A 27,089-nucleotide genomic window follows, 5' to 3' on the forward strand; every position below is an offset into this window, starting at 1 on the left:
TCATGGCCGATCTGATTGTAACCTTGACTTCACCTAACACTATAGTGCATGCACAAACCTCAAATAAAATACATGCCAACAAGTCTTCTGCATGTCATGCATGAATAGACCTTACAACCTGGCCTGTTCACTCTGCCCTGTAGTCTGGTACCTAGGGTGGGCTTTGATTTTTTAAAATATAATAGCAAGTGCCCAGCTCATTGATCAGAGTTCTGGGATTGGAGGAAAAAGGGAAAACTGTGGCCTGCGGAGCGTAATGTTATGGCCAAGTGAGGAGGAGTCGAAGGGCTTCCCTCTTTTCCCTCGCATGGTTTGACCACAACAGGTTTAATTCTTCTTTAAAATGGATGTACTGGCCAATTCATCAGGTGTTTGATTCTTCTTATGATCATAGCAGGTAAGTAATCAATCGGACTAGTTTTTTGAGTTAACAGAGAAAGAGTTTTTTTTAAATTCATTCATGGGATGTAGACGTCGCTGGCCAGGCCAGCATTTATTGCCCCTCCCTAATTGCCCTTGAGAAGGTGGTGGTGAGCTGCCTTCTTGAACCGCTGCAGTCCATTTGGGGTAGGTATGCACACACTGCTGTTAGGAAGGGAGTTCCAGGATTTTGACCCAGTGACAGTGAAGGAACGGCGATATAGTTCCAAGTCAGGATGGTGTGTGACTTGCAGGGGAACTTGCAGGTGGTGGTGTTCCCATGTATTTGCTGCCCTTGTCCTTCTAGTTGGTAGAGGTCGTGGGTTTGGAAGGTGCTGTCTAAGGAGCCTTGGTGTATTGCTGCAGTGCATCTTGTAGATGGTACACATTACTGCCACTGTGCGTCGGTGGTGGAGGGAGTGAATGTTTGTAGATGGGGTGCCAATCAAGTGGGCTGCTTTGTCCTGGATGTTGTCGAACTTCTTGAGTGTTGTTGGAGCTGCACCCATCCAGGCAAGTGGAGAGTATTCCATCACACTCCTTACTTGTACCTTGTAGATGGTGGGCTGGCTTTGGGGAGTCAGGAGGTGAGTTACTCGCCTCAGGATTCCTAGCCTCAGACCTGCTCTTGTAGCCATGCTATTTATAGGGCTACTCAAGTTCAGTTTCTGGTTGATAGTCCCTAGGATGTTGATAGTGGGGGATTCAGCGATGGTAATGCCGTTGAATGTCAAGGGGAGATGGTTAGATTCTCTCTTGTTGGAGATGGCCATTGCCTGGCACTTGTGTGGCACGAATGTTACTTGCCACTTATCAGCCCAAGCCTGGATATTGTCCAGGTCTTGCTGCTTTTCTCCATGGACTGCTTCAGTATCTGAGGAGTCGCGAATGGTGCTGAACATTGTGCAATCATCAACGAACATCCCCACTTCTGACCTTATGATTGAAGGAAGGTCATTGATGAAGCAGCTGAAGATGGTTGGGCCTAGGACACTTCCCTGAGGAACTCCTGCAGTGATGTCCTGGAGCTCAGTTGATTGACCTCCAACAACGACAACCATCTTCCTTTGCACTAGGTATGACTCCAGCCAGCGGAGGGATTTCCCCCTGGTTCCCATTGACCTCAGTTTTGCTAGGGCTCCTTGATGCCATACTCGGTCAAATGCTGCCTTGATGTCAAGGGCAGTCACTCTCACCTCACCTCGAGTTCAGCTCTTTTGTCCATGTTTGAACCAAGGCTGTAATGAGGTCAGGAGCTGAGTGGCCCTGGCGGAACCCAAACTGAGCGTCACTGAGCAGGTTACTGCTAAGCAAGTGCCACTTGATGGCACTGTTGATGACACCTTCCATCACTTTACTGATGATAGAGAGTAGGCTGATGGGGCGGTAATTGGCCGGGTTGGACTTGGCCTGCTTTTTGTGTACAGGACATACCTGGGCAATTTTCCACATTGCAGGGTAGATGCCAGTGTTTTAGCTGTACTGGAACAGCTTGTCTAGGGGCGCGGCAAGTTCTGGAGCACAGGTCTTTTGCCGAAATATTGTCAGGGCCCATAGCTTTTGCAGTATCCAGTGCCTTCAGTTGTTTCTTGATATCATGTGGAGTGAATCGAATTGGCTGAAGTCTGGCATCTGTGATGCTGGGGACTTCAGGCGGAGGCCGAGATGGATCATCAACTCAGCACTTCTGGCTGAAGATTGTTGCAAATGCTTCAGCCTTATCCTTCGCACTGATGTGCTGGGCTCCCCCATCATTGAGGATGGGGATATTTGTGGAGCCACTTCCTCCAGTTCGTTGTTTAATTGTCCACCACCATTCACGCTGGATGTGGCAGGACTGCAGAGCTTAGATCTGATCCGTTGGTTATGGGATCGCTTCGCTCTGTCTATTGCATGCAGCTTACGCAGTTTGGCATGCAAGTACCCCTGGGTTGTAGCTTCACCAGCTACATCTCATTTTGAGGTATGCCTGGTGCTGCTCCTAGCATGCCCTCCTGCATTCTTCATTGAACCAGGGTTGGTCTCCTGGCTTGATGGTAATGGTAGAGTGGGGGATATGCCTGGCCATGAGGTTACAGATTGTGGTTTACAATTCTGCTGCTGCTGATGGCCCACAGCGCCTAAGGATGCCCAGTTTTGCATTGCTAGATCTGTTCGAAATCTATCCCATTTAGCACGGTGATAGTGCCACACAACACGATGAACGGTATCCTCAATGTGAAGGCGGGATTTCGTCTCCACAAGGACTGTGCGGTGATCACTCCTCCCAATACTGTCATGGACAGAAGCATCTGTGGCAGGCAGATTGGTGAGGACGAGGTCAAGTATGTTTTCCCCTCTTGTTGGTTCCCCCACCACCTGCCGCAGACCCAGTCTAGCAGCTATGTCGTTTAGGACTCTGCCAGCTCGGTCAGTAGTGGTGCTACCGAGCCACTCTTGGTGATGGACATTGAAGTCCCCCACCCAGAGTACATTTTGTGCCCTTGCCACTCTCAGTGCTTCCTCCAAGTGGTGTTCAACATGGAGGAGTACTGATTCATCAGCTGAGGGAGGGCGGTAGGTGGTAATCAGTAGGAGGTTACCTTGCCCATGTTTGACCTGATGCCATGAGACTTCGTGGGGTCCGGAGTAGATGTTGAGGACTCCCAGGGCAACTTCCTCCCTAATGTATACCACGATGCCACCACCTCTGCTGGGTCTGTCCTGCCGGTGGGAGAGGGTATACCCGGGGATGGTGATGGCAGTGTCTGGGACATTGTCTGTAAGGTATGATTCCGTGAGTATGACTATGTCAGGCTGTTGTGTGACTAGTCTGTGGGACAGCTCTCCCAACTTTGGCTCAACAAGCTCCCAGATGTTAGTAAGGAGGACTTTGCAGGGTCGACAGGGTTGGGTTTGCCGTTGTCGTTTCCGTTGCTTAGGTCAATTCCGGGTGGTCAGTCCGGTTTCATTCTTTTTTTATTGACTTCGTAGTGGTTAGGTACAACTGATTGGCTTGCTAGGCCATTTCAGAGGGCGTGTAAGAGTTAACCACATTGCTGTGGGTCTGGAGTCACATGTAAGCCAGACCAGGTAAGGACAGCAGATTTCCTTCTCTGAAGGACATTGGTGAACCAGATGGGTTTTTACAACAATCGACAATGGTTTCACGGCCATCATTAGACTGGTTTTAATTCCAGATTTATTAATTAAATTCAAATTCCACCTTCTGCTGTGGTGGGATTCGAACCCATGTCCCCAGAGAAATACCCCGGGTCTCTGGGTTACTATTGGTTGCAACAATCTTCAGCCAGAAATGCCGAGTTGATGATCCATCGCTGTCTGGCACTGGATACTGCAAAAGATATGGGCCCTGATAATATTCCGGCAATAGTACTGAAGACCTGTGCTCCAGAACATGCCGCGCCCCTAGCCAAGCTGTTCCAGTACAGCTAAAACACTGGCATCTACCCTGCAATGTGGAAAATTGCCCATGTATGTCCTGTACACAAAAAGCAGGCCAAGTCCAACCCGGCCAATTACCGCCCCATCAGCCTACTCTCTATCATCAGTGAAGTGATGGAAGGTGTCATCAACAGTGCCATCAAGTGGCACTTGCTTAGCAATAACCTGCTCAGTGACGCTCAGTTTGGGTTCTGCCAGGGCCACTCGGCTCCTGACCTCATTACAGCCTTGGTTCAAACATGGACAAAAGGGCTGAACACCAGAGGTGAGGTGAGAGTGACTGCCCTTGACATCAAGGCAGCATTTGACCAAGTATGGCATCAAGGAGCCCTAGCAAAACTGAGGTCAATGGGAATCGGGGAAATCCCTCCGCTTGCTGGAATCATACCTAGCGCAAAGGAAGATGGTTGTCATTGTTGGAGGTCAATCATCTGAGCTCCAGGACATCACTGCAGGAGTTCCTCAGGGAAGTGTCCTAGGCCCAACTATCTTCAGCTGCTTCATCAATGACCTTCCTTCAATCATAAGGTCAGAAGTGGGGATGTTCGCTGATGATTGCACAATGTTCGGCACCATTCGTGACTCCTCAGATACTGAAGCAGACCATGTAGAAATGCAGCAAGACCTGGACAATATTCGGGCTTGGGCTGATAAGTGGCAGGTAACATTCGCACCACAAGTGCCAGGCAATGCCCATCTCCAATAAGAGAGAATCTAACCATCTCCCCTTGACATTCAACGACATTACCATCGCTGAATCCCCCACTATCAACATCCTAGGGGCTAACATTGACCAGAAACTGAACTGGAGTAGCCATATAAATACTGTGGCTACAAGAGCAGATCAGAGGCTAGGAATCCTACGGTGAGTAACTCATTTCCTGACTCCCCAAAGCCTGTCCACCATCTACAAGGTGCAAGCCAGGAGTGTGATGAAATACTCTCCACCTGCCTGGATGGGTGCAGCTCCAACAACACTCAAGAAGCTCGACACCATCCAGGACAAAGCAGCCCGCTTGATTGGCACCCCATTTACAAACATTCACTCCCTTCACCACCGACGCACAGTGGCAGCAGTGTGTACCATCTACAAGATGCACTGCAGCAATACACCAAGGCTCCTTAGACAGCACCTTCCAAACCCGCGACATCTACCAACTAGAAGGACAAGGGCAGCAAATACATGGGAACACCACCACCTGCAAGTTCCCCTGCAAGTCACACACCATCCTGATTTGGAGCTATATCACCGTTCCTTCACTGTCACTGGGTCAAAATCCTGGAACTCCCTAACAGCACTGTGGGTATACCTACCCCAAATGGATTGCAGCGGTTCAAGAAGGCAGCTCACCACCACCTTCTCAAGGGCAATTAGGGATGGGCAATAAATGCTAGCTTGGCCAGCGACGCCTACATCCCATGAATGAATTTTTAAAAAAAAATGGAAATGAATAGTTGCTTGAGAAAAGGGAAGATTAGATGGTATGGAGAAAACAGCAGGGATTAAAATCGGTGGCCCTGAGAACAACACTGGCACACAACTGATGGGCTGAATGGCTTGTTTCTGTGCTGTAGCATTCTATTGTATAATTTTTGTTTACAGCATCTTCATGCCTTATAATGTGCCTGATAACTTTCCTTCCATATTTGTTTTGGTAAGCTTAGTAAGCCTGTAGAAAATCCCCTAGAAAGGATGGCATTACCCTTGAAATAATCAAGGGTGCCAACCCTGCTGTACTCTCAGCACTCCATGAACTGCTGGGATGAGGGAGCAGTACCACAGGACATGCGAGATGCCAATATCATCACCCTCTATAAGAACGAGGGTGACCGCGGTGTCTGCAACAACTACCGTGGAATCTCCCTGCTCAGCGTAGTGGGGAAAATCGTCACTCGAGTCATTTTGAACAGGCACCAGAAGCTGGCTGAGCGTGTCTACCCTGAGGCACAGTGCGGCTTTCGAGCAGAGAGATCCACCATTGACATGCTGTTCTCCCTTTGCCAACTACAGGAGAAATGCCGTGAACAACGGATAACCCTCTGCATTGCCTTCATCGATTTCACCAAAGCCTTTGGCCTCGTCAGCAGACGTGGTCTCTTCAGACTACTCACAAAGATCGGATGTCCACCAAAGCTACTAAGTATCATCACCTCATTCCATGACAATATGAAAGGCACAATTCAGCATAGCAGTGCCTCATCAGACCCCTTTCCTATCCTGAGTGGCGTGAAACAGGCTGTGTTCTCGCACCTACACTGTTTGGGATCATCTTCTCACTGCTGCTCTCACAAGCGTTCAAGTCTTCAGAAGAAGGAATTTTCCTCCAGACAAGATCAGATGGCAGGTTGTTCAACCTTGCCCGTCTTAGAGCGAAGGCCAAAGTACGGAAGGTCCTCATCAGGGAACTCCTCTGACGATGCTACATTGACATGGGGCGGCACAGTGGCGCAGTGGTTAGCACCGCAGCCTCACAGCTCCAGCGACCCGGGTTCAATTCTGGGTACTGCCTGTGTGGAGTTTGCAAGTTCTCCCTGTGTCTGCGTGGGTTTCCTCCGGGTGCTCCGGTTTCCTCCACATGCCAAAAGACTTGCAGGTTGATAGGTAAATTGGCCGTTATAAATTGCCACTAGTATAGGTAGGTGGTAGGGAAATGTAGGGACAGGTGGGGATGTGGTAGGAATATGGAATTAGTGTAGGATTAGTATAAGTGGGTGGTTGATGGTCGGCAATGACCCGGTGGGCCGAAGGGCCTGTTTCAGTGCTGTATCTCTAAACTAAACTAAACTAAACATCCCAAACAGAAGAGTGTCTGCAGAGACTCGTAGACAGGATTGCGGCTGCCTGCAATGAATTTGGCCTATCCATCAGCCTCAAGAAAACGAACATCATGGGACAGGACGTCAAAAATGCTCCATCCATCAATATCAGCGACCATGCTCTGGAAGTGGTTCAAGTGTTCACCTACCTAGGCTCAACTATCACCAGTAACCCCTGTCTCCTGATGCAGAAATCAACAAGCGCATGGGTAAGGCGTCCGCTGCTATGTCCAGACTGGCCAAGAGGGTGTGGGAAAATGGCGCACTGACAAGGAACACAAAAGTCTGAGTGTTTGAAGCCTGTGTCCTCAGTACCTTGCTCTACAGCAGCGAGGCCTGGACAAGAGCGACATCTCAACTCATTCCATCTTCGCTGCCTCCACAGAATCCTTGGCATCAGGTGGCAGGACCATATCTCCAACGTAGAAGTGCTCGAGGCGGTCAACTTCTCCAGCATTTACACCCTACTGAGCCAGCGGCGCTTGAGATGGCTTGGCCATGTGAGCTGCATGGAAGATGGCAGGCTCCCCAAGGACGCATTGTACAGTGAGCTCGTCACTGGTATCAGACCCACTGGCCGTCCATGACTCCGCTTTAAAGATGTCTGCAAACGTGACATGAAGTCCTGTGACATTGACCACAAGTCGTGGGAGTCAGTTGCCAGTGATCGCCAGAGCTGGCGGGCAGCCATAAAGGCAGGGCTAAAGTGTGGCGAGTCGAAGAGACTTAGCAGTTGGCAGGAAAAAAGACAGAAGTGCAAGGGGAGAGCCAACTGTGTAACAGCCCCGACAAACCAATTTTTTCTGCAGCACCTGTGGAAGAGTCTGTCACTCTAGTATTGGCCTTTATAGCCACTCCAGGCGCTGCTCCACAAACCACTGACCTCCTCCAGGCACTTACCCATTATCTCTCGAGACAAGGAGGCCAAAGAAGAAGAAGAAGCTTATTACTGCTTTGCAGTTGCTATCATTTTAAAAAAAGCAAAATGACTTTTAAACTACTCACATTTTGTTCTGACTCTGATATTGCAGTATCTGAATTCCTCAGTTAAATTGCTCTCTTGAATTCACTCCCATGTATATGCTATTTTTTATGACTGGATCTTTCATGGAGTTACTCATTGGTAGTCCAGTGCAGTTTCTGATGCGTACCTTGATCTAATACAACTTGAACATAACATAGCAGATTTATTGATGCAATAAGTTTCATGCCTGATGTGTGGAATTGTGTGTATTAATGCTGATACCAAAAGATACAGGTCTGACAGATATAATATTTGTAATACTATGTTTACTTGGAGAACCTGCTTAAGATACAAGCATTTTTTTCATGTGCCTGGACCAACCCAGAAGTGCTCTGCGCACATCCCTATCAAGCGCTCATAGACTGCAGCGTGCCCCAAATTATCCACTGATTTGTGTTTGTGTTTGCTTCTCACATACCATCTTGAACCCTTGGCTTTCATCTGCAAACCAGTCCCTCATGCCTTAACCCCATTCCTTTCAAGCTCCACTTACTCCCTCAAATATATGTATTGAAGCACTTCTCTAATTTCTCTCTCCAAACCAGATGCATGTTGCTGCTAATCTTGTTGCTTACTCTGGGCTTTTTAAAAAAAAAAAGTTAGAACATAGAAATCGATTATACAAATGAAGGAATATGTGTGAAAAGCAAACAAAATTTGAGAGTTATACAGACAGCGAAGACAACATAGTCTTGCAGAAATAGGGAGAGAGAAATTACATGAAACATAGTCAGTGAAAATCTCAAAGCTACAAATGTCAGAGAAATCGAAAGACAGCGAGACATACATAAACAGAGATTGGTAAAGCAGCAGTAAGCTTACAGGAATAGGCACAGTTCTTTTTGTTTGTGAGAGATATATTGGGGATTACAGCCTAATTTATTTACTAGACAGAAATAAGTAAAATCACAAATGCTACATCTGGAATGCAGTTCATTTGAAGCAGTCAAAGAAATTGGTTTTCAGTTGAAAAAGATGTATAATCTATTTTCTATTTTTTCCATAGAGGAAGAGACCATGTGTACTTCCAGGAAAACAACAAAACCATGAAGACTGTTTCTTCTGAAAATAAGCAGCTCCTGAATTCAGCCCCTTTTGCTCCTGCTGAGACTCTTGAGGGTGGCGACAAGCAGACTGAAACCCGGGTACTGTCAGCAGATAGCCAGACTACCAAAAACCTTATTTCAGGTACATTGCTAACTTCGAAGAATTCTTGTTTTGCTGCAACACAATATATACTGTGAAGCTAACAAAGCAATTTTTATAGAAAAGCAAAATACTGCAGATGCTGGAAATATGGAAAACCCCCCAGAAAATACTGGAAATCACTCAGCAGGTCAGGCACTATCTGTGGAGAAAGAAACAGAGTGAACATTTCAGGTTGATGACCTTTTATCAGAAGTTCTGATGAAAGGTCATCGACCCGAAAGGTTAAGACCATTCTTATGCTTGGGAATATTTGAGTTGTAGACAACTGGCATACTTATTAGTCTTTTTTGGGGCATTGACATCATAACCTACATTATATAGTATAGCCCCACCATTTCCAATTAATCACTTGGTAAATGTGAAAGTTTATGTTTCATCTCCATCCATACATCATTTCTTCTCTCAACTTTACATTCCTGATCATACCTCTATCTTAAATCATGTTGTACGAACACTTACTGTTTGTTCCAGTCTTTTTGGAAAAAAAAATGCATATTGATTTAGAGTACCAATGTTTAGTGCACACTAGTGGTATATCCAGGTTCAAATTCCCCTTACTACTGACCTACTGGGTTCAGGCATTGTAGTTGAACCTGCTTAATAGTGGGGTCACAGATAAGCCAATAGAGTCAATCGTAGGCTCCTGTTGCATATTTCCTCAACTCAGAACAGCATTAGCAGAGACCTGTACATAAAAATTTCATGGCCAGGTATAGGTTTAACATTAGTTCCCTTTCAAAAGAAAAATATAGAGAACAAGAAATGTGCTATGTCTCATTTACCTAGTCTTTTAATTGCTCTTCCTCTTGTTCTAAAATCCTAGGGAAAAAGTTTTTAGTTAGATCAACTCAGCAGGACCTGGAAAAATCCATGTATGGCCACATGTGAGGTATCCAATCATTGGAAACTGTGCTAGAGAAGGTTAACCAAACCAATACCTAGCTTAAGGCATCTGAATATGGAGTGATGCAAGAGTACCTGGGATTGATTGCTTCAAAGGAGAAGGTTCAGGGAAGATATAAAATAAGTATTCAAAATTTTTAATGGAACAGACAAATTGTACCTTGATATGTTCAAGATAGTGGAGAAACTCTAGAACACAGGACTGGAGATCAAACTTAGAGTGAAAGTGCACAGTTTAGATTTAACTATTTTACACAAAGAGGGCTGAATTTTATTGAGGTATCGCCGTCTGCGGTGGCTTCCTTTGATCTCAGCATCGCGCCTGCATTTAGCGGCCGCCGCAGAGCCCCCGTGATATTATGCGCGGGGGCTCATTAGCATCACTGCGCTGAGCCTGCCCCCCCCCCACCCCCGATATTGCGTGGGGAGAGGTGGGACATTCAGCACAGTGAGGAACCCTTTGACAGCTATGTAGCAGGTGTTGGGGCCCTATTTTAAGCGCCCCAGCACCTGCTTCCTGACTGCTGTCAAAGAATACTTATCTGACTGCTGAAGAATGGGGCTACTGTCAATCTGGCAGCAAAGCAGGAAGTGCTGCAGAAATCCAGCAGGTCAGTCAGCATCTGTGGAGTGCGAAGCAGCGTTAACTTGTCTAAGTTCACAGTGAACAGTTAACTTTCAGGTCTGTGAATCTCGACAAGTTAACTCTGCTTCTCTCTCCACAGATACTGCCTGACCTGCTGAGTGACCCCAGCACTCTCCACCTTGCTGCCACATACTTACCTTGCTGTGTCCCAGTGTCCTGTGAAGTTGCGATCCTCTTCTTCCACTCAAGTGTAACATTCCTTCTTGTAAGCGTGCTGCACCTGGGCGAATAATCTTAAATTTGCACATTCCAGGATGTGAGACTTAAATACACAATAAAAGGTATTCGAGGTTTACAGAGAACACGCTGACACAAAAGGGAATGCACGGGTGTCGCAGCAAGTAAATACATCTTTTACTAAATGTTCCTCACCAACATGTGTCCTTTGTGCGAATGATATGTGCCAGCATGTAGCACCAATGTCACATCCCTTTGCACCGTTGGCCGTTCAGTGCAACGTATGCAATAACATCATTGCCATGCCACTATTACACATGAGCGTCTCCACGGATGCAGTGACATGGACATTGGCTCAGTCAGCTACTGCCTCGAATGGTTTACACAGGGATGCTGCAGATGTGGACTGGTGCACAGGAGGTGAGGAAGGGTGATGTGTGGTTTGCAGGCTCATGTCAGTTCCTATGGAGCAGACAGCCTTTGTCTGATAAGCCACTTCCGTACATCCCTACCTCACTGCTAGCCCTGCGTGCAGAGTCTGGGTGCCATCTGCCCTCTCGTGCGTCTTTCATATTGTAGGTCCTCAGCGTCCTCACAGTCCGAGGGGGAATCCTGTTGACATTGCTCCTCATCATGCCAGACTTGTTGGGCGCGTAGTTGTGCAGAGCAGCAAAGGAAGCTGGCCTTTTTGGCCCACAGTACAGGGCATCACCCTATCCATCCAGGCATTGGAGGCGCTCTTTCAGCATGCCGATCTCCTGCTCAATGGTGGCTCATGTAGCTCAGTGGCTGGCGTTGTATCTCTCCTCTGCGGCAGTGGTGGAGTCTCTCATCGGTGTCGGGAGCCATGTCTGAAAAGGATAGTCCTTATCTCCAAGAAGCCACCCCGCCATCTGAGCCAGTTCAGTGAACAGCGGTGGCAGTCGGGACTGGCGCAAGACGCAGGTGTCATGGCAGCTGCCTGAGAAGCATTCACAGATTCGCTGCAAGCATCTGCGGTGTTCACATATCAGTTTCACCTAGATTGACAGGGCTCCTTTAATGGTGACCTCTGCAGGTGGTAGCCTGGCAGTAGGCCTGATGGCCACATGAGTGCAGTCTATGAACATTACAACCTAAGGTTCTCCGGCAATGTTGCCAGAACCAGTGGCCCTCGGGGCCTGGCTGTGAGAGTCCGTCCTGAAGCAGACATCCTCACTGGCCTTCCGGTGCAGGGCATTGGTGACCTCTCTGATGCAGCGGTGCACTGCTGTCTGTGTGCCCCTAAAAGGCTGCAGAGGCGTCAGGCTTCAGAACCGCTGCCACTATGAGGAACAAAGGCATGGGATGTCCAGCGGACCCCTTGGGCTGCAGGTCATCCTTGAGCAGGGCACAGAGATGTGTCACCACCCTCTCTATATGCGCAATCTCCTCTGACACTGGTGCTCTGACATCCAATATCATGTCATGTGGGGCCTGTAGATGCACGGTAACCATAATGGCGGGCTCCCCTTGGGAGCTGCTGCTCCCAACCGGGGGCCTCTACATGGACAGCACCTGCCTGTTGTTGTTGCCTCTGGCGCATACAGATCCTCACGTGCAGAGGATCACACAATGTAGGATGAGCCATACCTATTTCCATGTGATAAATAAAGTTGAACCCTGCATGTATTCGAAGGTTCCTAACAGGGCGTGGATTGGTGTTGAGGGGTACATCAGCTGCTTTCTTGCATCAACTATGTGGCGTGCCATGGCATTGCCCATCTTGGCCAAAACTCAGAGTGGCACAACATGACCACATCAAGATCCTACCAGCTGAATCGATTGCCCCCATCATCCATAAAACTTTAATGCTCCTGTCCTTTCTGGCACCCTCCTCACACAGGGTGCCTAGTGTGTCATTGCCCCCTCACAAGCACAGAACACTGTTAATGGAGGGATGGTACATGATACTTCCCTTCGTGCCAGCACAGCTTTCCCTCCAGTAATCCCAGAGCCCCTCCCTTTCAGACTGCAGAGTGCGACTCCTGTGTATCCCTCCCCTCTCTCCTCCCTTTAAGATTGCAGAGTTAGACGCCTAAATATCCGCCCTTCTCCCTTTAAGAATGCAGAGTTAGACCCCCATGTATCCATCTCCCTTCCAGAATGCAGAGTTAGATCTCTGTGCATCCCCCCTTCCTCTTCCCTTCCGTAATGCAGAGAGAGGACCCGCCAGCTTTTCAGATCGTGAACGGGACGGCACGTGACGGCCGCCCGTTCAACGAAAAATCTGGCAGTGTCAGTGGAGAGGCGGCAGACTGCATAATCAGCATAGGTAAGTGATCATTACCATATGTTGATTGTGGTGCCGCCGCCATGCGGGGGGTAGGGGGTGGGGGGGTGCGCACTGAAGGCCTGCTACCACTGGTAAAATGCGGCAGGCCCGTCTTTGCGTCGTGGGTCAAGGCAGGCCTTTCCCCGCAGCATTTTACTGGCCCCCGTGCCGCAATCCGCGGCGTCGAGAGGCTGGTAAAATTCAGACCAGGGTGATGACTATTTGGAATCAACTACCCTAGAAGGTAGCGCAGACAGAAAGCATGGAAAAATGAAAGGAAGAATTAGATGGATGGTTGAGAGTGGCTGATTGAGCAGTACTGGTTTTGGGGTTAGCCACGAGGACTGTATGGCATTTTTGGTCCTATACTTTGTTTCTGGGTACGATTTTCTGATACATCTTCATTAGGCTTTGCAATTTCAAATTGAAGGATTTTGCCCATTTTAATGACCCCCAAGATCCCATGTTTCTGTAGTTTAAAAAATGCTGGAAGCAGAAACTAAGGGGGGAATTTTATGGGTCATGCAAGAGCAGCTTTGGTGATGTGTGAGGTGCTTTAATTAGACATGAGGTTTTTTTCCGGATTTCCAAAGGCGGGTTCTTTTATCACAATTAAATCAGCGGTGTCTTTGCAGTGCTCCGGGGTTCCCCCGCACAGCGGCAGATTGCAACTTTGCACAAATTTCCATACAATGAATACTCATTACCCTACACTTATTTCAATTAAGTCCTACCTGCCAGATTACGTTAGTGGCGAACGGTATTCCCTTGCCACCCAGTTCACATTTGTTTAAATGTGGCGTACACCAGTGGACTGCGCAGTTGTATCTGAAGTCAGTGATTTCAAGACGTGAACTCATCAGCACAAGGACGGCCAACATTGGAATGAATCCTTGGCTGCAGGCTCGGCACCAGCAAGAGCAAATCTTGTCAGGCAATGGCGGGGTAGGTTTTGGGGTTTACGGATACATGGGGGGACAGGGGAGGAGCGCTGCCTACCGTCTAACAATGTTGGTTATGAAGCTCCAAAATATTATGAGGGTGTGTGGTGCTGGAGTGAAAACTGAAAATTAAGGGAAAGTAAGTTCCAAAAACTTTAAGGATTTTCTGTGGCTGTGATCAACAAATAATTATAAAGGCTGGTGATCGTTGAAACTTGCAACACAAAGATTTACAGACACGGGGCTCATGGTGCTTCTGAGAGTGACGGTGGTCCATCTATGAAAGTCTGCCCCGCCGCATGATTGCGTACTTCTCCAGTCCCTGTCACCGCGCCTTCAATTTGCATGCAAAATTGCTTTTGAAATGGCTAAAAGGGCGGAAACGGAAATGCCAGTAACTTCTAGTTCCGCTTTTGGAAACGCCACGGCACTCAAAATCCCAGCCTGAGAGTTGCCGAAGAGGTGTGCTGAACATCCTTTTACATATCCTGAATTCAAAGAAAAGTTCTCTTCAGTCAGTTGACCAATCTGTGGGACATGTAGCAGAAGGGTTCACACCTTTTAGTGCCAATTATTTGTAACAATCGGGTATATCCTCTAAGATGTCAAAGTTACTGAGACCATCAAATTCGACATTTTCTCCAAATATTAATACATGACCGGGTTTATCTGGTACATTTATAGCCCACTAATAAACTATTCGAGTCTTCAACTTTTGCACCTCATCATTATTTTTCAGGGCATGTCCTTGCATTCAGGTTTTACTGTCTGCATAATGGGTGGCCATTTTTACTAAAACGTTGATTTTGAGAATGCAATTAAAGCAGTTTGGAGGGCTTTTCATGGAATGGGAGCAGAAACTGAGCAGTAATTAGAAGAGAAAATATTGGACCTGTTGGGCCATGGGACCATGCTTTTTTCCTGTCTTTTTAACATGATAGTTATGTTTTTTCCTTTATCACTCTGTCTGTCTTCCCAGTAACCAATATTTCCTATACTCCAAGGTTTGTTAATGTAATATCATATTCAGCACAAAATTGCACTCAACATTGAGTATAGACCTTCATGAGAATTGCTGCTGAATGATGCGCTGTGCCAATTAATTTGCCCTACTATTGATGCATAAAATTGCCCTATGTATAAATCTGTTCCATCAATGAGGGTTAAAGATAAGTTAGATTTTGTTAGACATAATGGCCCAGAATTTTCTGGAGGGGACATCTCGTGGCATACCCTGTTGGACTTTTTCCTTTACCCTACAGCCCAAAATTCTTTGCACCTCAAACTGCTGGAAGTGCAAGCTGATAATGGTGCAGTGAGGGCATCAGGGCATCTAAGATCTTGGTAAGCAATGGGACAAACAATCTAGTTCCTTAATCAATGTGATTTATCAAGACAGAAACAGAGGAATGACGGAGAAGGAAATAGAGTGCTTTAGAGCCAAATCAGGTACAGAAAGAGTAATAAGACTGGGTTAAGAGAATGTAAAAAAAAAAGACAAATGAAAAGTACTTTTTTTAAAAATTCCTTTTGAAAAATCTCCAAGAACAAATTTCCACCTACAGACATGAGTTTCACTTTTTCCCTTTCTGGTCTGGAGCCCTTGAGTGACATTTCAGGAACATAAATATCTCATCATTAAATAGGTACTTATGCTATTGAGTACTGGCCCTAACTTTCTGTGGCAGCTTTAATGATGACTAATGTGCAATTGCAGTAATTTCGTGAAACTCATAGGGAGGATGATAGCGAGCTGCTGTTTTCGTGGGGCAAATAGCAGAGTGGCACAAATCTGGTCTGGCCTACATATGGCTCCCGACCTACAGCAATGTGGTTGACTCTTAAATGCCCTTTGAAATGGCCTAGCAAGCCACTCAAATGTACCAAACTGCTACAAAGTCTAAGAAAAGGAATGAAACTGGACAGACCACTCTGCGTCGGCCGAGGCACTGGAAACATAGAAAATGGGAGCGGGGTAGGCCATTCGGCCCTTCGGGCCTGCTTTGCCATTCAAAAAAGATCATGACTGATCGTCTAATTCAGTACCCTGTTCCCACTTTCTCCCCATATCCCTTGATCCCTTTGGCATTAAGAAATATATCTATCTCCTTCTTGAATATATTTAATGACTTGCCTTCCACAGGCTTCTGCGGTAGAGAATCCCACAGGTTCACCACCCTCTGAGTGAAGAAATTTCTCCTCATCTTGGTTCTAAATGACATACCCTGTATCCTGAGACTGTGACCCCTGGATCTGGGCTCCCCAGCCATTGGGAACATCCTCCCTGCATCTAGCCTGTCTAGACCTGTTAGAATTTTATAGGTTTCTATGAGATCCCCTCTCATTCTTCTAAACTCTAGTGAATGTAGGCCTAGTCGGTCAATCCTGCCATCCCAGGAATCAGCCTAGTAAATCTTCTTTGCACTTCCTCCATGGCAAGAACATCCTTCCTCAGATAAGAAGATCAAAACTGCACACAGTACTCCAGATGTGGTCTCTCCAAGGCCCTGTATAACTGCAGCAAGACATCCTTGCTGCTGCACTCAAATCCTCTTGCAATGAAGGCCAACATACCATGCGCCTTCCTAACTGCTTGCTGCACCTGAATGCTTGCTTTCAGCAACTGGTGTACAAGGACACCCAGGTCTCGTTGCACCTCTCCCTTTCCCAATCTATCACCATTCAGATAATCTGCCTTTCTGTTTTGACAACCAAAGTGGATAACCTCACATTTAACCTCACATGATGTAAGGCTCACTGGTCTGTAATTCCCTGTTTTTTTTTCTCTCCCTCCTTTTTTAAATAGTAGGGTTACATTTGCCACTCTCCAATCTGTAGGAACTCCTCCAGAGTCTATAGAATTTTGGAAGATGACCACCAATGCATCCACTATTTCCAGTGCCACTTCCTTTAGTACTCTGGGATGTAGATTATCAGGCCCTGGGGATTTGTCAGCCTTTAACCCCATTAATTTCCCTAGCACTTTTTTTTTACTAATACTGATTTCCTTCAGTTCCTCCCTCTCATTAGACCCTTGGTTCCCTAACATTTCTGGGAGGTTATTTGTGTCCTACTTTGTGAAGACAGAACCAAAGTATGTGTTTAATTGTTCTGCCATTTCTTTGTTCCCCATTATAATTTCCCCTGTTTCTGACTGTAAGACATTTGTCTTCAACGACAATGGCAAACCCAGCCCTGCCGACCTTGCAAAGTCGTCCTCACTAACACATAGGGGCTTGTGCCAAATTTGGGAGAGCTGGCCCACAGACTAGGCACACAACAGCCTGACAGTCATACTCTTAGAATCATTCCTTGCAGACAATGTCCCAGACACCACCATCACCATTCCTGGGTATGTCCAGTCCCACCGGCAGGACAGACCCATCGGAGGTGGCGGCACAGTGGTATACAGCCGGGAGGGAGTTGCCCTCCGAGTCCTTAACATCGACTCCGGACCCTATGAAGTCTCATGGTACCAGGCCAAATATGGGCAAGGAAACCTGCTTCTGATTACCACCTACTTCTCCCCTCGGCTGATGAATCAGTGCTTCTCCATGTTGAACAATAATTGGAAGAAGCACTGATGGTAGCAAGGGCACAGAATGTACTCTGGGTGGAGGACTTCAATGTCCATCACCAAGAGTGGCTCGGTAGTACCACTATTGACCGAGCTGTCTGAGTCCTAAGGAATGTAGCTGCTAGACTGGGGTCTGCAGTGTGTCCTGAGGGAACCAACAAGAGGGAATAGCCTACTTTACCTCGTCCTCACCAGTCTACCTGTCGCACTTGCATCTGTCCATGGCACTATTGGTAGGAGTGACCACCGCACAGTCCTTGTGGAGACGAAGTCCTGCCTTCACATTGAGGATTCCCACCATCGTGTTGTGTGGCACTACCACCGTGCTAATTGGGATAGATTTCAAACAGATCTAGTAGCTCAAAACTGGGCATCCATGAGGTGCTGTGGGCCGTCTGCAGCAGCACTATTGTATGCAACCACAATCTGTAACATCATAGCCCGGCATATTCCCCACTCTACCGTTATCATCAGCCAGGAGACCAACCCTGGTACAATGAAGACTGCAGAAAGGCATGCCAGGAGCAGCACTAGGCATACCTCAAAATGAGGCATCAGCCTGGTGAAGCGGCAACATAGGACTACTTGCATGCCAAACAAAACAGCAGAGGCAGCAAGCAACAGACAGAGCTAAGCGATCCCACAACCAACAGATCAGATCTAAGCTCTGCAGTCCTGAATGGTGGTGGACAATTAAACAACTAAAAGGAGGAGGAGGCTCCACAAATATTCCCATCCTCAACGATGGGGGAGCCCAGCACATCAGTGCACAGAAAAGGCTGAAGCATTTGCATCCATCTTCAGCCAGAGGTGCTGAGTTGATGATCCATCTTGGCCTCCTCCTGAGGTTCCCAGCATCACAGATGCCAGTCTTCAGCCAATCCGATTCAATCCACGTGATATTGAGAAACGGCTGAAGGCACTGGATACTGCAAAGGCTACGGGCCCTGACAACATTCCGGCAATTGTACTCAAGACTTATACTTCAGAACTAGCCGTGCTCCTAGCTCAGCTGCTCCAGTACAGCTACAACACAGGCATCTACCCCGCAATATGGAAAATTGCCTAGGTATGTCCTGTGCACAAAAAATGGGACAAATCCAACCCGGCCAATTACCGCCCCATCATTCTACTCCTGATCACCAGCAAAGTGATGGAAGGGGTCGTTGACAATGCTATCAAGTGGCACTTGCTCAGCAATAACCTGCTCACTGATGCTCAGTTTGGGTTCTGCCAGGGCCACTCGGCTCCTGACCTCATTACAGCCTTGGTTCAAACATGGGCAAAAGAACTGAACTCCAGAGGTGAGGTGAGAGTGACTGTCCTTGACATGAAGGCAGCATTTGACTGAGTATGGCGTCAAGGAGCCCTAGCAAAATTGAAATCAATGGCGGTCGGAGGAAAACTCCTCTGGTTGGTGTCATACCCAGCACAAAGTAAGATGGTTGTGGTTAATAAAAACAAGAAATGCTGGAAATACTTAGCAGGTCTGGCAGCATCTGTGGAGAGAGAGAAGCAGAGTTAGCATTTCAGGTCAGTGGCCCTTCATCTGATTTCCAGCATCTGCAGTATTTGCTTTTATATAAGATGGTTCTGGTTGTTGGAGGTCAATCATCACTGTAGGAGTTCCTCCAGGTAGTGTCCTAGGCCCAATCATTCTTCAGCTGCTTCATCAATGACCTTCCCTCCATCGTAACGTCAGAAGTAGGGATGTTCGCTGATGACTGCACAATGTTCAGCACCATTCGCGACTCCTCAGATACTGAAGCAGCCCATGTCCAGATGCAGCAGGACCTGGACAAGATCCAGGCTTTGGCTGATAGGTGGCAAGTAACATTGGCGCCACACAAGTGCCAGGCAATGACCATCGCAAACAAGAGAGAATCTAACCACCTCCCCTTGATGTTCAATGGCATTACCTCTGCTATCAACCTCCTGGGGGTTACCATTGACCAGAAATTGAGCTGGACCAGCCACATAAATGCTGTGGCTACAAAAGCAGGTCAGAGGCTAGGAATTCTGCAGCGAGTAACCACCTCCTGTCTCCCCAGTGCCTCTCCACCATCTACAAGGCACAAGTCAGGAGTGTGATGGAATACTCTCCACTTGCCTGGACGGGTGCAGCTCCAAAAACACTGAATAAGTTCAACGCCATTCAGGACAAAGCAGCCCGCTTGATTGGCACCCCATCCAACATGTTCAACAGTCACTCCCTTCACCACCGACGCACAGTGGCAGCAGTGTGTACCATCTACAAGATGCACTGCAGCAACTCACCAAGGCTCCTTCGACAGCACCTTCCAAACCCGCAATCTGTACCACCTAGAAGGACAAGGGCAGCGGATGCATGGGAACACCACCACCTACAAGTTTCCCTCCAAGCCACACACCTGACTTAGAACTGTATTGCCATTCCTTCACTGTCACTAGATCAAAATCCTGGAACTCCCTTCCCAACAGCACTGTTGGTGTACCCACGCCCCAAGGATTGCAATGGTTCAAGAAAGCTGCTCACCACCACCTTCTCAAGGGCAATTAGAACGCAAGAAATAAGAGCAGAAGTAGACCATATGGCCCATCGAGCCTGCTTCACCATTCAATACAATCATGGCTGATCTTGGGCTTCGATTCCCTGCGAGACCAAACATCTATCGATTCCAGCCTTAAATGTATTCAATGATGGAGCATCCACAACCCTCTGGAGTGGAGAATTCCAAAGATTCACAACCCTTTGAGTGAAGTACTTTCTCCTCATCTCAGTCCTGAATGATTGAATCCTTATCCTGAGACTGTGTCCCCGTGTTCTAGATTCCCTGACCAGTGGGAACAATCTCTCAGCTTCTACCCTGTCGAGCCCTTTCAGAATCTTGTATGTCTCAATTAGATCGTCTCACATTCTTCTAAACTCCAGAGAATATAAGCCTACTTTACTCAGCTTCTTATCATAGGACAACCCCCTCATCCCAGGGACCAATTTAGTAAATCTTTGCTGCACGATCTCCAGTGCAAGTATATCCTTTCTTAAATGTGGAGACCAAAACTGCACACAGTATTCCAGGTGCAGTCTCACCAAAGTTCTGTACAATTTTAGTAAGACTTCTTTATTCCTGTACTCCAATCCCCTTGCAATAAAAGCCATCAAGCCATTTGCCTTCCTAATAGCCTGCTGCACCTGCATGTTAACTTTGTGCATTCCTTGTATGAGTACCCCCAAGTAAAGGCCTGCTACCCGATCCGAACCCGTCGAACTGTCATCTTTGGGTTGCGTCAGGCTGCTCTTTTGAGTCCGGCCTTCGGGCTCGGGTCAGGCTGGGTCTGGGTCGGATGCACACAGCAAGGTAAGTGTTAAAAGTTAAGAACTTACCTGAGCTGCGAGTCCGGGACGTCATGCAGGGAAACTGAGTCTGCGCAGTGCGCATCTCTATGATGTCATCACGCTCATGCTGCAGCTTCCGGCAGATTGGGAGTCAGAAGGTAAGTAAAAGGAACGTTGCGGTGGTTGGGTCAGGCTCCGGTCGGGTTGGGCTAGGGGAGAAAATGGAGGGACTCGGGCCGGGTCGGGCTTGGGTCCCATGTGGTTCCGTTGGGTTTGGGTCAGGTTTTTATTTTGTGACTTGAGCAGGCCTTTACCCCCAAGTCTCTCACAGTTTCACACCTTTATTAAAAAAAAAAAATTAATTCTGCTTATCTATTTTTACAACCAAAGTGAACGACTTCACACTTCCCTACGTTCTACTCCATTTGACATCTTGTTGCCCACTCACTTAACCTATCTATATCTCTTTGCAGCCTCTCTACATCCTCCAACCTACATTTCCACCGAGCTTTGCATCATCAGCAAACTTAGATACATTACTCTCTGTCTCTTCATCCAAGTCATTAACATAGAGTGTAAATAGCTGAGGCCCCAGCACTGATCCTTGCGGCCCTCCACGATTCATTGTCTGCCAACTTGAAAAAGCCCTATTTATGTACACTTTCTGCTTCCTGTGGTGCCTTGTGAAAATCCAGGTATACTACATCTACTGGTTCACCTTTAGCTACCCTACTAGTTACATCCTGAAAAGGCTCTAATACATTTGTCAAACAGGATCTCCCTTTAGTAAAACCATGCTGACTTGTTCTAAACATACTATGCTTTTCCAAGTGCAATGTTAAGACTTCCTTAATAGTTTCCAGCATCATCCCAACGACTGATGTTAGGCTAACTGGCCTAGAGTTCCCTGTTTTCTCGCTACCTCCTTTCTTGAAAAGCTGTGTAATGTTCGCAATAGAAATGCACAATAAATGCTGGCCTAGCCAGCGACGCCCCCATCCCACGGATGAACGAATAAAAAAAAAAACATCCAGCAATTTATGGTAATGCACAACTCGTGGGGTATCGTTGCCACAAATTGCTGGACGATTAAACACACCATTATTTTGCCAGCAAATTTCTTGCCAATTATGGATCATAAGTTGCGTGGTTGAGTTCCAGCAGATGGCAGCAAACCCCACTTGTTAATATGGACGAACAAACCTTGGCCTCTAATTTTTTTAAAGAAATTATATTGGTACTTTCCTCTGCATTTGTTTTAGCACAACCATAAATACATTGTTTGTAACATATTCATATGCCATCTCTCTCTGCTCTGCCATCCCTCTCTGCTCTCCCCGCCATCCCTCTCCGTTATCCCTCTTCCCTCAATACCCTCCCCTAAAAATGACCACAGTTGATCATGGTGTTGTTGCACTTTCCACCCCATTTTACAACATACCTTTGCTTGCCAAAGTTATTGAATCACATCCATGCCCATTTCTCTTACAACTCCCTGTTTGAATCGATTCAATAAGGTTTCCACCCCTTCTACAGCAGGATGTCTCAGACCATGCTCATAGTACTGTGCACAGTTCTGATTCCCATATTGCAAAAAGAATATAAAGCACTGGAGAAAGTGCAAAAATAATTGACAAGGATGATACCGGAGCTACTAAGAGTGAACAACTATCAGGAAAGACTGAACAGATGAGGGCTCTGCAATCTCACATCCCTTTGCCCCATTATTGACTGCTGTGCCTTCAGTTCCCTAAGTTCCTCTAGTCATTTTAATATCATCCTTAAAACCTGCCTATTTGACTAAGCACATTGGGACGTTTTTATATGGAAGGTGGAAGGTTTGGTAGGCTAAACTTCATTTACTTTAATGCAAGAAGCCTTACAGGTAGGGCAGATGAACTCTACATGGATCGGGACATGGGATTATGATATTATAGCTATTATGGAAATGTGGTTGAGGGATGGGCAGGACTGGCAGCTCAATGTTCCAGGATACTGATGCTTCCGGCGTGACAGGTGGAGGTAAGAGAGGAGGGGGAGTTGCACTATTGATTAGGGAGGACATCACGGCAGTACTTAGAGAGGATATCCTGGGGGGAATGTCCAGCGAGGCCATATGGGTAGAACTTAGAAATAAGAAAGGGGTGATCACTTTGATGGGATTATACTATAGGCCCCCCAATAGTCAGAGGGAATTGGAGGAGCATATATGTAGGGAAATCACAGACAGGTGGAGGAATTATAGGGTTGTAATAGTAGGTGATTTTAACTTCCCTAATATTTTAGACAAGTTTAGGGAACCTTGGTTGACGAGGGATATTGAGGGTCTGATTAGGACAAAGACTGCCTTAATGCTAAGGGATCAGATGGGGAAGAATTTAAGTGTGTCCAGGATAGTTTTATGAAGCAGTATGTGGATGGCCCTCTTAGAGAAGGGGCTACACTCGACTTCCTCTTGGGAAATAAGGCTGGGCAGGTGGTTGATGTGTCAGTGGCGGAGCACTTTGAGACGAGTGACCATAACTCTGTTAGCTTCAAGATAGTTATGGAAAAGGATAGGACTGGTCCTCAGGTTGAAGTCCTAAATTGGGGGAAGGCTAATTTTGATGGCATCAGACAGGAACTCTCAAAAGTTGAATGGGAGAGGCTGTTTACAGGTAAAGGGACGTCTGGCAAGGGGGAGGCTTTTAAAAGTGAGATAGGAAGAGTTCAGGGCCGGCACGTTCCTGTTAGATGGAAGGGCAAGGCTGGCAAGTTTTGGGAACCTTGGTTGAAGAGGGATATTGAGGGTCTGGTCAGGACAAAGAAGGAGGCATTAGGCAGCTGGGATCAAGGGAGTCCCTCGAGGAGTACAGGGGATGTAGGAGTACACTTAAGGAAATTAGGGCCAAAAGAGGCCATGAGATTTCCCTGGCAGATAAGATAAAGGAGAATCCTAAAAGAATCTATAAGTATATTAAGAGTAAAAGGGTAGCTAGGGAGAGAGTAGGTCCCCTTAAGGATCAGTGTGGTAATCTGTGTGGAGCCACAGGAAATGGGCGAGGTCTTAAATGAATACTTCTCGTCTGTATTTACCTTGGAGAAGGTCATGGAAGCTAGTGAGTTCAAGGGAGGGAACAGCGATATCCTGGAGCATATCAACATTACAAAGGAGGAGGTGTTGGAGGTTTTGAAGCGCATTAAGGTGGATAAATCCCCAAGGCCTGACCAGGTGTATCCTAGGATGCTATGGGAAGCAAGGGAGGAGATTGCTGGGGCACTGGCAGAGGTTTTTGTATCATCGTTAGCCACGGGTGAGGTACCAGAAGACTGGAGGATAGCTAATGTTGTGCCTTTATTTAAGAAGGGCAGCAGGAATAAGCCAGGGAACTACAGGCCAGTGGGTCTGACATCAGTTGTGGGAAAGTTATTGGAAGGGATTCTGAGAGACAGGATTTATATGCATCTGGAAAGGCATGGTCTGATTAGGGATAGCCAGCATGGCTTTGTGCGTGAGAAACCATGTCTCACGAATTTGATTTGAGTTTTTTGAGGAGGTGACCAAGAGGATTGACAAGGGCAGAGCGATGGATGTTGTCTACATGGACTTTAGCAAGGCCATTGACAAGGTCCCGCATGGTAGGCTGGTCTAGAAGGTTTGAACACATGGGATCCAGGGTGAGCTAGCCAGTTGGATACAAAATTGGCTTGGTGACAAGAGGCAGAGGGTGGTAGTGGAGGGTTGTTTTTCAGATTGGAGGCTGGTGACCAGTGGTGTGCCGAAGGGATCGGTGCTGGGTCCTCTGTTGTTTGTCATATATATTAATAACTTGGATGTGAATATAGAGTGCATGATTAGTAAGTTTGCAGATGACGCCAAAATTGGTGGTATAGTGGACAGTGAAGAAGGTTGTCGAAGGTTACAACAGGATATAGATCAACTGGGAAAGTGGGCAAGGGATTGCCAAATGGAATTTAATGCAGACAAGTGCGAAGCGATGCATTTTGGGAAGTTAAACTAGGGCAGGAAATATACAGTGAATGGCAGGGCCCTGGGGAGTGTTCTTGAGTAGAGACTCCTTTGGGTGCAAGTACATAGTTCCCTGAAAGTGGCAACACAGCTAGACAGAGTGGTGAAGAAGGCGTGTGGCATGCTTGCCTTCATCGGCCGAGGCATTGAGTACAAGAGTTGGGATGTCATGTTACAGTTGTACATGACGTTGGTTAGGCCGCATTTGGAGTACTGTGTGCAGTTCTGGTCGCCGCACTACAGGAAAGATGTGATTAAGCTAGAGGGGGTGCAGAAAAGATTCACAAGGATGTTGCCTGGTTTGGAGAGCTTGAGTTATAAAGAGAGATTGGATAGGCTGGGTCTGTTTTCCCTGAAGCGAAGGAGGCTGAGAGGGGACATGATAGAGGGATATAAAATTATGAGAGGCATTGATAGGGTAGATAACCAGAGTCTGTTTCACATGGTAGGGGTGACTAAAACTAGAGGGCATAGATTTAAGGTGAGAGGGAGGAGGTTTAAAGGGGATCAAAGGGATAAATTTTTCACACAAAGAATAGTGGGTATCTGGAATGAGCTGCCAGAGGAGGTGATGGAGGCAGGAACAGTAGCAACATTTAAGAAGCATCTGGACAGCTACTTGAATGAAAAAGGTGTAGAGGGATATGGAATTAATGCAGGCTGGTAGGATTAGTATAGATAGACATTATGGTCGGCATTGACACGGTGGGCCGAAGGGCCTGTTTCTATGCTGTACATCTCTATAACTCTATATTAAAGATGGCATATTGTTATCGTATTCGTGAATCCTTACAACTGTTTATTTGTTCATTAAGTATTCTTGTTTATAGTTTTGTTGGACCGAGGCAGCAAACTGCGAAATGCAATGGTGGTTTCTGCTATGAAAACGGTTCCGAATGGTGTTTCTGGATTGGAGAACATTCCTTCCACAGCTCCATGTCAGGACGTTGGCACACCAAAATCAAAGTAAGCTTGATGAAACTTTTAATAGCTAAAGTGCTGTTTTTATGTCTTTAATGATTGTAATTGAATTTGAAGTACTCTGAGAGTTTACCAAAAAATTACAGCAGCCTCTTATAGTGGCAGTAAGCATAGGAATTGAAGTGTTCTCTTCACACAACTCGACAAAACTACCAACTGGCCTACCAGTTTTTTGATGTATAGCATTTATGGTTTTGGTTTCACATTCTTCTACAGTAGAATGAAATAGATGCATACCTAGCGCAAAGGAAGATGGTTGTGGTTGTTGGAGGTCAATCATCTGAGCTCCGGGACATCACTGCAGGAGTTCCTCAGGGTAGTGTCCTCGGCCCAACCTTCCTTCAATCATAAGGTCAGAAGTGGGGATGTTCGCTGATGATTGCACAATGTTCAGCACCATTCGTGACTCCTCAGATACTGAAGCAGTCCATGTAGAAACGCAGCAAGACCTGGACAATATCCAGGCTTGGGCTAATAAGTGGCAAGTAACATTCGCGCCACACAAGTGCCAGGTAATGACTCTCTAACAAGAGAATCTGACCATCTCCCCTTGACATTCAACGGCATTACCATCGCTGAATCCCCCACTATCAACATCCTAGGGGCTACCATTGACCAGAAACTGAACTGGAGTAGCCATATAAATATCGTGGCTACAAGAGCAGGTCAGAGGCTAGGAATCCTGAGGCGAGTAGCTCACCTCCTGACTCCCCAAAGCCTGTCCACCATCTACAAGGCACAAGTCAGGAGTGTGATGGAATGCTCTCCACTTGCCTGGATGGGTGCAGCTCCAAAAACACTGAAGAAGCTCGACACCATCCAGGACAAAGCAGCCTGCTTGATTGGCACCCGATCTACAAACATTCACTCCCTCCACCACTGACGCACGGTGGCAGCAGGGTGTACCCATCTACAAGCTGCACTGCAGCAATGCACCAAGGCTCCTTAGACAGCACCTTCCAAACCCGGGACCTCTACCAACTAGAAGGACAAGGGCAGCAAGTACATGGGAACACCACCACCTGCAAGTTCCCCTCCAAGTCACACACCATCCTGACTTGGAACTGCATCGCCGTTCCTTCACTGTCGCTGGGTCAAAATCCTGGAACTCCCTTCCTAATAGCACTGTGGGTATACCTACCCCAAATGGACTGCAGCGGTTCAAGAAGGCAGCTCACCACCACCTTCTCAAGGGTAATTTAGGGATGGGCAATAAATGCTGGCCTGGCCAGTGACGCCCACATCCCATGAATGAATAAAAAAAAACATTGGCTAGAATTCTTTTTCCCCAGTCCATGGATGGCATCCGAATATAAAAAATAGGAGCAGGAG

The 27,089-nt window shown here is 46.9% G+C and overlaps 1 protein-coding gene across 4 annotated transcripts in view; it reads left to right on the forward strand.

Moving 5' to 3' along the window:
- Positions 1-27,089, forward strand: part of c2cd3 (C2 domain containing 3 centriole elongation regulator) — a 192,875-nt gene that overhangs the window by 18,831 nt on the left and 146,955 nt on the right. For all 4 annotated transcript variants that reach the window (XM_068033364.1, XM_068033366.1, XM_068033365.1 and 1 more), the window contains exons 5-6: positions 8,712-8,893; positions 25,607-25,742. In XM_068033364.1, coding sequence (XP_067889465.1) covers positions 8,712-8,893; positions 25,607-25,742 — 318 coding nt within the window. The remainder of the gene's footprint in view (positions 1-8,711; positions 8,894-25,606; positions 25,743-27,089) is intronic.

Source organism: Heterodontus francisci, chromosome 6, assembly GCF_036365525.1.
Source record: "Heterodontus francisci isolate sHetFra1 chromosome 6, sHetFra1.hap1, whole genome shotgun sequence".
NCBI classification, from domain to species: Eukaryota; Metazoa; Chordata; class Chondrichthyes; order Heterodontiformes; family Heterodontidae; genus Heterodontus; species Heterodontus francisci.